The 12,973-nt window shown below is 44.5% G+C and overlaps 1 protein-coding gene across 6 annotated transcripts in view; it reads left to right on the forward strand.

The window, feature by feature from the left end:
• Nucleotides 1-11,872, forward strand: part of GATA3 (GATA binding protein 3) — a 29,422-nt gene extending 17,550 nt beyond the window's left edge. For 4 of the 6 annotated variants that reach the window (XM_067700949.1, XM_067700969.1, XM_067700940.1 and 1 more), the window contains exons 4-6: nucleotides 847-992; nucleotides 5,504-5,629; nucleotides 9,738-10,906. In XM_067700949.1, the coding sequence (XP_067557050.1) occupies nucleotides 847-992; nucleotides 5,504-5,629; nucleotides 9,738-10,022 (557 nt within the window). In that variant the 3' untranslated portion in view covers nucleotides 10,023-10,906. Of the gene's footprint in view, nucleotides 1-846; nucleotides 993-5,503; nucleotides 5,630-9,737; nucleotides 10,907-11,497 lie in introns of those variants that run through there. The other 2 variants (XM_067700986.1, XM_067700977.1) reach the window with 2 other exon arrangements.
• Nucleotides 11,873-12,973: the final 1,101 nt, after the last annotated feature.

Consider the following 12,973-nt stretch of genomic DNA (forward strand, 5'->3'; position numbering starts at 1 on the left):
CTCCTGACTCTGCCCCTCCCAGCGCTTCCCCTCGTTCTGTTTCCCTCCCTCCCCATCTCCAGCTTCCTTGCCTTCCAGATTGCTCTGCGTTTCCCTCCAACCTTCAGACTGGGGTCTCAGTGGCTGGAAAACCACAGAAAACCTTGGGTTTTTTCTAGAGAGTAAAAAAGATGATGGGGGAACGAATGAGTGGACCCTGCTGGGTCTTCATCTATTTCTTGGCAGCCGGGGACATTTTACAGTTTTATTGGAAGTAAAATCTAAGGCCCTCGGCGCTAAAATCAATCAGCCGATTGATCCATCTGTTCATCTGTTGATTATCTGTTTCTCCATCGAGCTATCGATGAATCTCTCCTTTGGCCCCATCCTAATCTTCATTATTTAATCAATCCGCATAGACAGAGCTGGTGACGATAATGGATCATCTTTGTTTTCGTCCGAGGGAAGCGAATGGAATGTTGTGCTTTCGCCATCGACCGGGGCTCAGGGTTTTCTCAGGGAACTGTTTCAAGTTGAAATTCGCCTTCCTCCTTGGCTCTGCCTGACCTTCCCCGTCAAGTCAGGCAGGCCCAGGACGAGGTTCTGCTGCTACTGATTCCTGTGCTGTTTCTTGGGCTGGGAGCTGTGTGTGTGTGTGTCCACGGGGAATGGTTAGGCCATGAAAGTGTCACACAGTAACTCTTTTCAACTCAGGAGCCACCTTCAAGGGAGCTGGGCAAGTTCCCCAAAAGAGGAAAAAAGAGATAGAGAAGAAGTTCTCCATTGAACTTTCATTGCCTAATTCCGCTGACAGCTTTTCTGTGTGTCTTCCTTCCATAAGTGACTTATGTGTGATCTTGTTTTCAGAAGGCAGGGAGTGTGTGAACTGTGGGGCAACGTCCACCCCGCTGTGGCGTCGAGATGGAACAGGGCATTACCTGTGCAACGCCTGTGGGCTCTACCACAAGATGAACGGACAGAACCGGCCCCTCATCAAACCCAAGCGAAGGCTGGTGAGTTGTCCTAGGGAAGCACTGGCCCGACACTCTCCGTTTTGTGTCTTTAAGTTCCTCTCTTCAGGAAGAAGGGCTTCTGCTGGAAATTGGCAGGACGGCTCAAAATCAGCTCGCTTGGGATAGTTTTCTTTTTTCTTCTTTGTTTTCTTTTTTGCAAATTACATATACAGAAAGGGCCCCCCGCCCCCGCCTCTCTCCCCCTCCATGGTTCTTAAGTCACTTATCACATTTTTAAGGATGCTCACGTCTGGGTTATCAAATCTTAAACGTCTTCACTGATAGAATGATTGCTTTCACAGGACCAGGGTGACTGATTTAAGATGCATTGATAGTCACGGTTTCACAGAGGAATTCAGTACGGGGATGGAGTGTCCCAGGTGCCACCCAGAACTTGTTTCTGAAGTCATACAAGTGGGCTCCTAGGAAGTAATTACAGTCTCAGGGTTGCCTTAGTGACACGGATGAGATCTCATGGGCCAGGGCTAATTAACTGAACTTCACAAACAGCGGCCATTGGGCTCAGTGGAGTTTTTCTTCTTCCTTGGTCCGAAGAATTGAGGAATTGCCACAGGTAATTCCTGCGGGGAGAACTGTGCGATTCCTGTCCTGCTTCTTGGTCTCCCCTAGTGTCTGGTCTTATTTTCCCTTTGAACTCCTGCCGGTCGGGTGATAGTTTCCTCTCTCCCCCCTCTTTGTCCCCTTCTTAAACCTCTTGACCCCTAGGAATACTTGAGAAAACCTGGCCCTGGCAAGCATTTATAAGGAAAACTAGCCTGAGAGGTTCATTTGCAAACTTGTCTTTGGAATCTCAGGCCAGATTGAATAGCAAGTGTATGTAACAGACAAATAAAAGCAGGCTTGGCAAATGATAACTGTAACCACACTCAAGAGATCAAAATGCTTTTTGTGGTGATTCACCAAGGAGAGAGGGGAGGAGGGGAATTTCCCCATGCAAATTAATGGATGAAGCCGCATCCCTCAGATTCTAAGGTGGACCCTTCCCAAATCCTCTGCATTCTTTTTAAAGAATTATTTGTCTTCTCCATCCGATGTTAGTGCAAATCAACACCTTTCACATCCTCTTCAGAAGAAGGAAAATCTGTCTAGGGATGGCAGCGCCCACGTGACTTTAATTTTTGGCAATCCTAGGTCTCTAGGCTTTATTCTTTCTGATCTTTGCCCCTTTCTCCAGCTCTCTCAACCTTCCCCCGACTTGTCCCCATGCTCTTTGGTACTTTTTTTTTTTCCTTTCTCTCATGTGCAAAGCTAACTTCCTAGGAAAAAGCTGCCGGATATCTGAGCTCTGGAGATAACTCATAAACAACAACTCAGCTTCCCCAACTTAAACATCAAGATGTTTGAACGGATCAGAACAAGACGTGTTTGAAAAAAAAAAAAAATGGCTGGAGATGTTAGCACAGAATGAATATGATCGCACCACAAAAGAATGTTCTGAATCACTCAAAACCTGGCCTTAGGGAAAAAAAAAAAAAAAAAAGAGAAAAAAAGAAAAGGAAAGGAAAACAAAAGAAAGAAAACTAACAACAAAAAACTTCTTGTTAAAATAAGTCATGGTACCATTATAATTGGACTTTTTTTTTTTTAATGTAAAAGTAAAGAAGGAAAAAGAGAGCAGTGAAGTGTGTGACCCCGCAGTTGTCTGGTTGATAAGCAAGAGTACATTTGACATTTTCTTGGGGTTTCTTCTGTCTGGGTAGATTGTGCAGGAGGGCTGGACTTCCATTCTACATAATTTTGTCTTCATTCACCTTTCATAAGAAATCTCTAGAACTCTGAGTAATAATTACTTTTAACTCTAGAGTTTCTTCGCCATCACATGTGAAGCTGCCTTCTCTTTCTTACTCATCTCTTCCGGGTGTTTTTTTATTTTTAGTTCCATAGAATTCACATGCTCCAGAGAGATACTCGGGGCCCATTCAGGATATATATACGTATCTTTTTAGCCCTTAGATATATTTGACTTCTGAATATCTAGAACTTTCTTTTTGTTCTTTCCTATATTTCCTGTTCCTCCTTCCCTGCTCTGTCTCTCCAGTTTGCTGCTTTTGCACACTTGCAGACTTGCTGAAGACCACCCCGCCCGCCCCCTCTGTGTAGTCAGCTCTTCCATAGATGCATATCTAACACTGAATGAACTCGTGCAGGAAATAGAAGGGAAGACCCATAGAATTGTTTTCCTAGTGTTGCAAGATTTTCATAAGTCTCACAACTAGCTTGCTTTATTAATGTACTTTGTCTTCTGCTAGTGACCCAAACTGTGACTTTTAGAGGTTCTGTATAAATCCTCATAAAGTCTAAGCCTGTTTGGATTCATGTTACCTTCAATACACTGCAAAGGGCTGCACCATGAGCGTGGTTATTTGGAACTCTTATTTTATCGGTTGGCATTGAGCACTTGTACCATCCCTTCTCAGTTGTTGGGCCGGGAAATCTGGCACTTGCGTAGATATTAGTCTATTATATCCAGGTATTTCTTTTAAAGGGGGAAGACCAGTCCAGGACTATAATAATAATCACATGATCATGTAGTTGTCAAAATCCTTAAGCACCAATTTCATATATCGTTTTCCTCCCAAGAGTACACAAGAGCAATGGTTAAGTCTTAAATTATCACGTTTCATAAAGGCAGGTGGACCAGAGGCATGTGGGATAAGAGACAGCACCCTTGGACTGCGGTGAATTATTTTCCAAATGGACAACTCAAAAGTAGAACCTTCTCAGTTATGAGGGAGAAGAGCTGTTTTTCCTTTCTAGTTCCTCAGGACGCAGAAACTAAGAATTACTAAAAACAAACAAACAAACGAAAAAAGCCACAGCTCTGCTATTTAAACCTCTGGGAAGGGGCAGCATCTCCGTGGAACAATTGAGTAGCTTTGAAAGGAAAGGAATCAGCTTGGTTCATTCAGAATTGCCAGTGGGTTTTCAACATCCGACCTCTTCGGGTGTTTGGCCCAACTTCTTGCTGGATAAAATACTGAGGGAAAAGCACACCCTGATCCCTGTCCTTTCGTTCTGTGCTTTCATAACCATGCCAGAGTTTTCTTGATCACAGATAAAGACCAGATGAATTCTTTTTTTTTTTTTTTGCGGTACGCGGGCCTCTCACTGTTGTGGCCTCTCCCGTTGCGGAGCACAGGCTCCGGACGCGCAGGCTCAGCGGCCATGGCTCACGGGCCCAGCCACTCCGCGGCATGTGGCATCTTCCCGGACCGGGGCACGAACCAGCGTCCCCTGCATCGGCAGGCGGACTCTCAACCACTGTGCCACCAGGGAAGCCCACCAGCTGAATTCTTACTCCTTCTCTTGCCTTTGATAATATTTTTGAGTCCCAGGGACCGAAATAATTTTGCAGTTGAAATTTTCTTTTTATGTTGCAAGGGGGTGTGAGGAGATGAGAGATATATGGTTACAAGTGACCCAACCTCATTTCCTTTCAAAAGTTTTTGAGCTTAAGTTTTCTTTTTTAACGTATGGACATAGGAAATAGTCCCCTTCTACATTTAAGTGCGTCGAAAAGTGAAAGAAAAATCTCCCTTTTAAAGGAAATGAGGGCAGTGACACAATCAAATAATGAAAATTCAGCTTGGGGCTGACATCTGACCTGTAACCATTTTGCTCTGTGAACAGCAGATAGGAAGCACCTACTTTCAAGAGGGTGAAATGAAATGAAGTTAGGAGCGGGTCCAGTGTTCCTGGTGGATTGCAAAATTCCTTGTTCCTCTCAGTTTGTCTCACTAACTGAAAGCCACCTGAAGATGGCTGTCACCACGAGTGACCAAATCTGAAAGCGTGGGCCGTGCACAGTTAGGATGCCTGCAAGTTGGCTGAGGTCTTGTTCAGTTAGGATGTCTGGCTTGGTGCTTTCTCCGTGGCCCATCCCGTGTGTGCCAGCCACACATGTGCAGACGTTCTCTCATTCTGTCAGCACTCTGCCCTCCTTATCATCCAGCGTTTCTTTATTTGGGATCTAGAAAGCGCTTTTGATGCTTGGGTTTGTTCTTCCTCGGCTGTTGGTCTATTGTGATGACCAGTATCCTTGTTGAGAACTGCTTTTCTGGGCAGTTGCTCTTGAAAAAGACCGCCTGTAGGCCTGGCAGAGGAAGCCACTGAGAGCCTGGTACCCAAACGAGTCTGGTTAATTCAAAATTGCTACCCATAAAAATGAAACATCTGGAAAACTTTGGGGGGAGGGAGGGGGGCTCGTTATGTCGGTGAGGTGATGTCGGCTTTCTCCTCCTCCCGAATCCTTCCCCGGGACAGCAGGCTGTGTGCTGACCACCGGACTATGGTCTGACCTGCTCCTATGCCAGTGGATTGGCTTCATGTTTCTTCTAGATTCAGGTTTTGGGGATCTTTATTACTTTCATGTGGGCCACTTGCTAGTTTTGATTTCAGTGATAATTTTTTTTGAGTTGGTCTCCGTAGCTCTGCAAACCCATTTAACACTTGTTTTAATTTTTATCCTCCCCTCTCTTCCCGCTCCCCAGTCAGCAGCAAGAAGGGCAGGTACGTCCTGTGCAAACTGTCAAACCACAACCACGACTCTCTGGAGAAGAAATGCCAATGGAGACCCTGTCTGCAATGCCTGCGGGCTGTACTACAAGCTGCACAATGTAAGTGTCCCGGGGACCCGCCCCTCCTCCCGGAATGGCCCCCTTCGGATGAGGCCCAGTGCCCAGCATCCCCCTTCCCTGGTCCCCTTTCTGAGTTTTTAAAAAAAGAATTTTACTGGAGTATAGTTGATTTACAATGTTGTGTTAGTTTCAGGTGTACAGCAAAAGTGGTTCAGTTATACCTATACTATATCTATTCTTTTTCAGATTCTTCATCCATCTAGGTTATTACAGAATACTGAGTAGAGTTCCCTGTGCTCTACAGTAGGTCCTTGTTGGTTATCCATTTGAATCGCCCAATGACAAGGCTCAGAAAAGGCACTGCAATAGGACCCAGTGTAGGAAGGGACTCGGCACAGCGTAGCCTTGCTGAGATTGAAGACTCTGAAGCAGAGGACCCAGCCCCTTAGTTTGTATTGGAAACAGTACGCATGGTGGGCCTGGTCTGGGTTTTTAAGGGGAGAAAAATCTTTCTCTTGGAAAAACCAAAGTCACCAGTCATATTTTGATGTTTCCTTGAGTTTTTAAACGTTTTGCAAAAAAAAAAAAAGAGAATGAGCCAGTGAAAAGAGAAAGGTAAATAGGATTGTAATGCACGGCACAGGAGTTCAGGGCGATTCAGTTACTGAGGGGTAAAGAGCCTTGGTGAATTTTAAACGGATTCTCTGAATAAAAGATGCGAGATGAGAGATTTCATCTGCTGAGTTTGTCCTCACCAGGAGAACTCTTGCAAAGCAGCCGACGGAGGTTATCCTTACCAGGGAAAAGAATGCTTTTCTCCTTCTAGGTCACATTAGCAGAATGATAATTGTCAGTCAGTCACATGGGTTTGGCTGTGTCATTTTTAATCTTTCAATTTGGGGGTCCTCCCATTTTGCAATATGTTTACCTTTAAAAAAATTTTTCAGCTTTTTTTTTTTTTTTTCCCTGCAACAACTCTGGCTGACAGGCCATGACCCTTATGAGGCCAGAAGTTTATGTTGATCCCAGAGAAAGAATTTTGTCTCTGTCTGTCTGTCTCTGTCTGTCTTTCCCTGTCTCTCTCACATCATCTCTCTGGCTCTGTCCGGTTCTCCTGAAGTCTCTTGACCAGTCTGATTTTGGTAATGTCTGGGAGCGAATGGGGAAAGGCGGAGGGCTTTGCTCAGAACCATTCTGCCAGTCAACGCATCTTACCCCAAAACACCTGGGAATTGGGGAGGAAGCTTTTTTGGTTAGCGTTTTTGAACCACAGGAGAACTTCCCAGGGTGACCCCAGCAGCTAGTCCTTTTGTGCTTCTTGGGAATGAGTTGATTTGATTCCTGGGGACCCCCGTAACACTCACCTCCCTGCCCATATGCCGTCCGCTCTCGAGAGGAGGGGCCCGGCGCTGACGGAACGGGGCTCTTACTACAATCCATCGTTTCTCTCCCACACATCCTCAGACTGTGGTCTGTGTACATTTATCAGCAATGAAACCCCAGGCCCGTTTTCACTTTGGGGAATTTCCTTACTCACTGCCGTGGAGAGAAGCAGATTTGTGATTAAAATCTGGAAGATTTGGGGCCTTTCAGGTTTATGAGCTACCCAGTGGTTGGTACAGCCGATCAAATGATTTGGGGGTTGTAATGTATGGTTTTGCAAAGAACTTTCATGTTACTTGATTACATGTGAGCCTCAAAGAGTCCCATGATGTAGATAGGGCAGAAATTATTTTGATTTCCCTTTTACTTGAAGAAATGATGACTCAGAGAAGTAAGGAACATGGCTGATGAAGTAGAAGGGCCAGCATGGATTTCTGAATTGCGAAAGGCCTTGCGGGGAGATCAGTAAACCTCAGGACTAATAGGGAACAGAGGAGAGTAAGCACCTTCTCATTTTAGAATGTACCAAAGTTCTGTTCAAAGTAATGAATTGTGTGTGTATATATACTTCTTTCCTATTTCCACAGAAGTATAGGAATTATGAGAAACGAACGAGCTATAAATTCCTTTGACTACTCAGCCGCAGTGAGATAGGCTCTCAATTGTGTCCAATCTAAAAAAATATCTGTTTCTGAAGAATACGAATTTCTCATTAAATCAAAGACAGGTCAAGGAACCTTCTTCACTCCTCACTCCCACCCTATTCTAAATTAGCTCCCGACTTCATGGTTGGGCCCCAGTGGCTGGGAGATAGAAGCGTGCTCATCCACCAGAGCCGATCTTCTGCCTTCTCTGGTTTAGTAAGAATTCACAGAAGGAGGCGGATTTGTTGTGTATTTAACAATAAGAGATAATAATCTATTAACATTCTCCTCTTGTTGTGTTTTGTTCTGCCCATCGAGATACCATGCACGACCTAAGTTAGTTCCTGTTTTCTTATCTAGGTGTGTAGATAACTACCTATCTCAGTATCAGTGTTGCGACTAGTTATCTGGCTTTGTGTGTCTATCTGTGTAACTAGATATTATATTTAGATGCCTGGCTCTGTATATCTAGATATCAGCGTAAAGAGCCATGTGTCTAGGCAGTATCTTGGCGGAGATTCGATGTGACAGTAGATTCCTATCGCCTCTGTAGGCTGCATCTTTATCTTGATTATGACTTTGAGGAAGGAACCCTGAGATGTTCTTTGGGCAATGACCTTTTAGGTCCTCTGTCGTCACTCACGTGGCCTTCCTGCACAAGGGGGAAGGCAGATGTCCGTCCCACGGAGTGGTTCTGTACCCCTCTCCGGGTGACCAGCTCAGGCCCAGGAAGCTGTGGGTTTGCTGCTACCAGTAGTGTTGTCGGAGCCTGGCCTTCTTGGCTGCTAGATTCTTTCTTCCTTAACTATCCCTTTCTAGCCTTTGGAGCAAACAGGCAGGTCCTAGAGCCATGAAATCTTCTCTTCCTCCACCCTTGAGGACCCTGGAGGAAGGAGTTGTTTGTTTCCCAAGCAGTCAGGAGTGACTGAGACCCTGACCTTCCCTCTCTGAGTCCCTTTGCCCATTTCCCCAGAAACACGGCCAGATGTGTGGTTGGTTTGCTCTACGGGGCAGATGGCCGCTATTGAGGTCAATCTGATTCTGACTCCTCGTGGGGAATGATCTCAGTTTGCTTTGTCAAGTCCCCTCTCTTGATTCTTCTCCCCACCCTCCTAAAACAAATGTGTATTCAAAACAAAACACATGAGGCTTATCAGAAAGAGAGCGATGGTCTGCTGCCCCGGGGACGGGATGGAAGACTAGAGCTTGCCTCTGTCTCTTTACTCAATTTCAGGCCTGGTCTTTGATTTTTAGCAGGAGAGTGCTTTCAGGCTAGCACAGGGCTTTGTACCCCGTAAGTGGATATTAAATTCTCATGGATTGGCTGTTTCGCTGTTTGTCTAGTAAGAAGTGGACAGTCAGGACCAGGTAGAAATTGCAACTTTCAATCATCACCGTGGCTGTGACGTGGGCAAGAGCTTATGTTTCGGAAAGACACTTTGTATTAAATTATGACCCCAGAACTTACACATTTCAGGGGAAGATTTTACAGCACCTCTTGTTTAGAGAAGTTTGTCAGAAGAGAGACAACCAGACATGACTTTGAAGAGGGAAGCAGTCCTAGCTTCTCAAGGCAGAGACAGACACTTAAGATCGATTGCCTTGCACAGTCCTAACACAGATTTTGGACCAGTAGACAAGATATTATTTCCCCCCTTGAAAACCCCTCCATTGCCTCCATGCTCATGAAGTAGTCTAAGGTCATTCTAATGGAAGAAGACAAGTTATTATTATATTTTAGTTAGCAGAGAAATACAACCATCTTGGGTGGGTCTCTAGAATATGGTCCTCGGAGACAGAAAGTTCCCTGAGGCAAACTTTCCCCCAAATGATTGGTGCAGATGAATGTAATGAATAAGCCCTGCTTGGAACACCTTACCTATGGCCTCTGGGTTTCTGAAATTGATAGAGGCTGACAGACCCCCGCCGCAGAAGCCTAGCCTGCAGGACTCTGGGTCCCTGGGAAGGAGGCAGGAAGGTGGGGAGGAAGGGGCCCCCTGAAAGCAGATCCCCGATCTGGGGCAGTCAGAGGAACCCGGGTTGGGGTGTGAAAGTCTGCACTATTTCAGAGCCAGCCAAATAAAGTAAAAAAAAAAAAAAAAAAATTGATCTCTGTTTAGATTAACAGACCCCTGACTATGAAGAAGGAAGGCATCCAGACCAGAAACCGAAAAATGTCTAGCAAATCCAAAAAGTGCAAAAAGGTGCACGACACGCTGGAGGACTTCCCCAAGAGCAGCTCGTTCAACCCTGCCGCCCTCTCCAGACACATGTCTTCCCTCAGTCACATCTCACCCTTCAGCCACTCCAGCCACATGCTGACCACGCCCACGCCGATGCACCCGCCCTCCAGCCTCTCCTTCGGACCTCACCACCCTTCCAGTATGGTCACCGCCATGGGTTAGGGTCCCTGCTCGATGCTCAAAGATCTCCAGGCGAGAGTCCCTCCAGCCCCTTCTACGTGCATTTTTGCAGGAGCAGTATCATGAAACCGAAACCCGATGGATCTATATGTTTTTGCAGGCAGAAAGCAACACGATGTTTGCCACTTGGACAGAGGAGCCCGCTGTGGTGTCTGTGTTCTCACTCCCTGAATCTGGATACCATTTGTGAATAAGCCATTCAGACTCATATTCCCTATTGAACAGGGTCTCTCTAGTGCTGTGAAAAAAAAAAAAGTCGCTAAACGTTGCATATAACTTATATTGTAAGAAATACTGTACATTGGAAGAAGAAGACTTTATCGCCTCTGTCAGGAAGGCACGAAGGACGCCATGCATTTTAAGGACGATGGAAGAAAATAAAGTGTGGAAATTAAGAAGAAACTAGTTCTGATATCCAAATGGACAAACTACCAGTTTTGTTTCCTTTTCCTGGTCACAGTTTGGTGCATTAAAAGAAAAAAAAAAAAAAAAAGGAAAAAAAAAAAGAAATATGTTGTAGGCGAATCATTCGTTCAAAGCTGTGGGCCTCTGCGTAGGAAATTCTATCACTCCGGGCAACGCGTTACACTCCCAGATTGCCATGGAGGGTTCAGTTAGACTTTCCTAGGCCTCCATGCTTTGTGAACAAGTCCCTGTAATTGTCGTTTGTATGTATAATTCAAAGCACCAAAGTAAGAGAAGTTGTAGATTTATTTCATCATATTATACAGACTGAATGGTTGTACAAATTTATTTCCTGCTAGTGTTAAGAACTGCTTTTTTTGTGTGTGTGTGTTTCCGTTTTAATATTTTCCTTCTCTCTCAATTTTTGGTTGAATAAACTAGATGACGTTCAGTTGACCTAAGGCGGTTGTGCTCCACAGGGCTGATTTTGTTTTTCCTTTTTGTTCCTCAATGATATTTATTAAATAGCTTCTAAGGGTACAAGAGCATCTGTCCTTTGTCACTTCTCCTGCAGCCTGTGCTATGAGGGTAGCAGTGTATGAGCTACCCGCGTGCATGTCAGCGGCTCGGGCCCGACAGCCCGGGTTCTGAGAGCAACCGGGCTGAATGTTAGCACCTGTTGTGTTCTGTGTTAGTGATCACTGCCTTTCATGCAGTCTGTTGGAATAATAATATAAAAAGATAATAAGTTAAAAGATTTAAAAACAACCACATAACATGGTATCAAGAGTGGCGGCCAAGCTCTTCTAAAATCTGGTAGCTCTAGCTAATTGAAGCAAAAGGAGTTTAAACAAAACAAAACAAAATAACAAAGCCCAAAGTTGTTCAGTTATTCACTAGGAGATAAGGCAAACCCCAGATAGTCAACATCAGTTCATTTGGGAAACTGGGGATCTTTGGGGCTTATGGGATGCAGCCCAGAGGAAGGCATGCCCAGGCTGGAGTAGGTTCTGTGGTCCTCTCTGAGCTGCCGTTCCCTCCTCCTTGTCTAGCCTCAAGGAGACGATCTTCTAGCAGGAGAAACAGGAAGATTTCCTCGTTGGGAAATCTCGGCGGATTCTCGGGCGGATTTGCAGTTGCTGGATCTCTGCAAGATGGAAAGGAGCTGGGCTTCACGTCTGTTTTGCTTTTCTACTGTTGAATTGAATAACATCACAGTGAAGGGTTGATTGGAATGTTTGCGAAACATGAAATAACCATTTTGTAACCTACGCTGTATAGTTTCCTTTTACTCTGTTGACAGAATGTGTAACGCTGGCACACATCTGAAAAAATCTCTGTTAATCGCCTCTCTGCTTTCTTAGCAAATATTTCAAGCCTAAAGCTCAATGTTGAAATAAAGAAGTAGAGGATTACTGAGATGCAAATGAAGATCTGACTGGCTCCTAATTCGGATGCGGTTTCTGGTTACTTGTGAAACACCCAAGGCAGGGGTCGTCTGTTGCCATCTTAAACTTGGGCGCTGTTACTGGAGAGTTCCAATGTTTCAGGATTTGCCACTTTTTTCCTTCATACAGATTTGAGCGAATGCCCTTTCACCTTAAGAACAGGAGTTCAAATTCTTCACATTCTTGGGGGTAGGAGAAGGGCGGGCAGGGGTGGGGGGCACACGCAGCAAAATCCCAAACTCAACACTCCAGCTACATTTTGGTTTAGGTGCTATAGCGATAGTGGCACATTTGATCCCATTCCTGCCTCAGACAAATGCCAGTTTGTCATTCTGTACGTGGATTTTACATTCTAAGATATTTTTGGAGGATGATGCAAAAGATTTAAAAAAAACTATGTAACTATTCTCCAGTTTCTCCTTTCGAATGTTGTCGTATGTTTTCATGGCTTCAATAGTTTTGTTCTTTCTTTTTTTCTTCACTTAAAAGAAAAAAGACACACTAGAACAGCCACAGGAGAGAGGGTTTCCTCTAGAAAAACAACAAGATTGTAGATCTAAAATGCTGCTCCAATATTCTTGAGTAAATTGTACTCCTGATTAATTTTCCATCTCTTCTGCCTCGCTTTTGAAATAGCTGCACTTAGCACATCCATGGGAATATATGTGAAGATTTGGAATATTTCTTAAAAACATTTTAAAAGCCAACATAATAGGAAAAAAACAAACTACATAGCTGTTGAACAGTTTTGCCATTTATGAACGTTCATGATGTAAAAATTCTGAATGAAAACACTTCTTTCATTGATGCAACACATAATACCTGTTGAGGATCTAGGTTGAAGTCCATTTAAAAACTTTTTTTTTAATTAAAAAAAAGCAGATTAGGAAATAGAGAAACCAAGGTTCCAGCGTCTCAGTCTGGTGACATTTACAGGTTATTCCCCTTTGAAAAAAACAACGTGAACTGTGGTGAGGTTGGGCCCCTGGGTTGGTCTCCATGCAAGCAGAAGGTGTGACACAAGTGGGGACACTCAGAACCTGCCTTCTGAGAGCAATGTCTATTTTCTAAACCATTTTT

This window comes from Pseudorca crassidens, chromosome 1 (genome assembly GCF_039906515.1).
Source record: "Pseudorca crassidens isolate mPseCra1 chromosome 1, mPseCra1.hap1, whole genome shotgun sequence".
NCBI lineage: Eukaryota > Metazoa > Chordata > Mammalia > Artiodactyla > Delphinidae > Pseudorca > Pseudorca crassidens.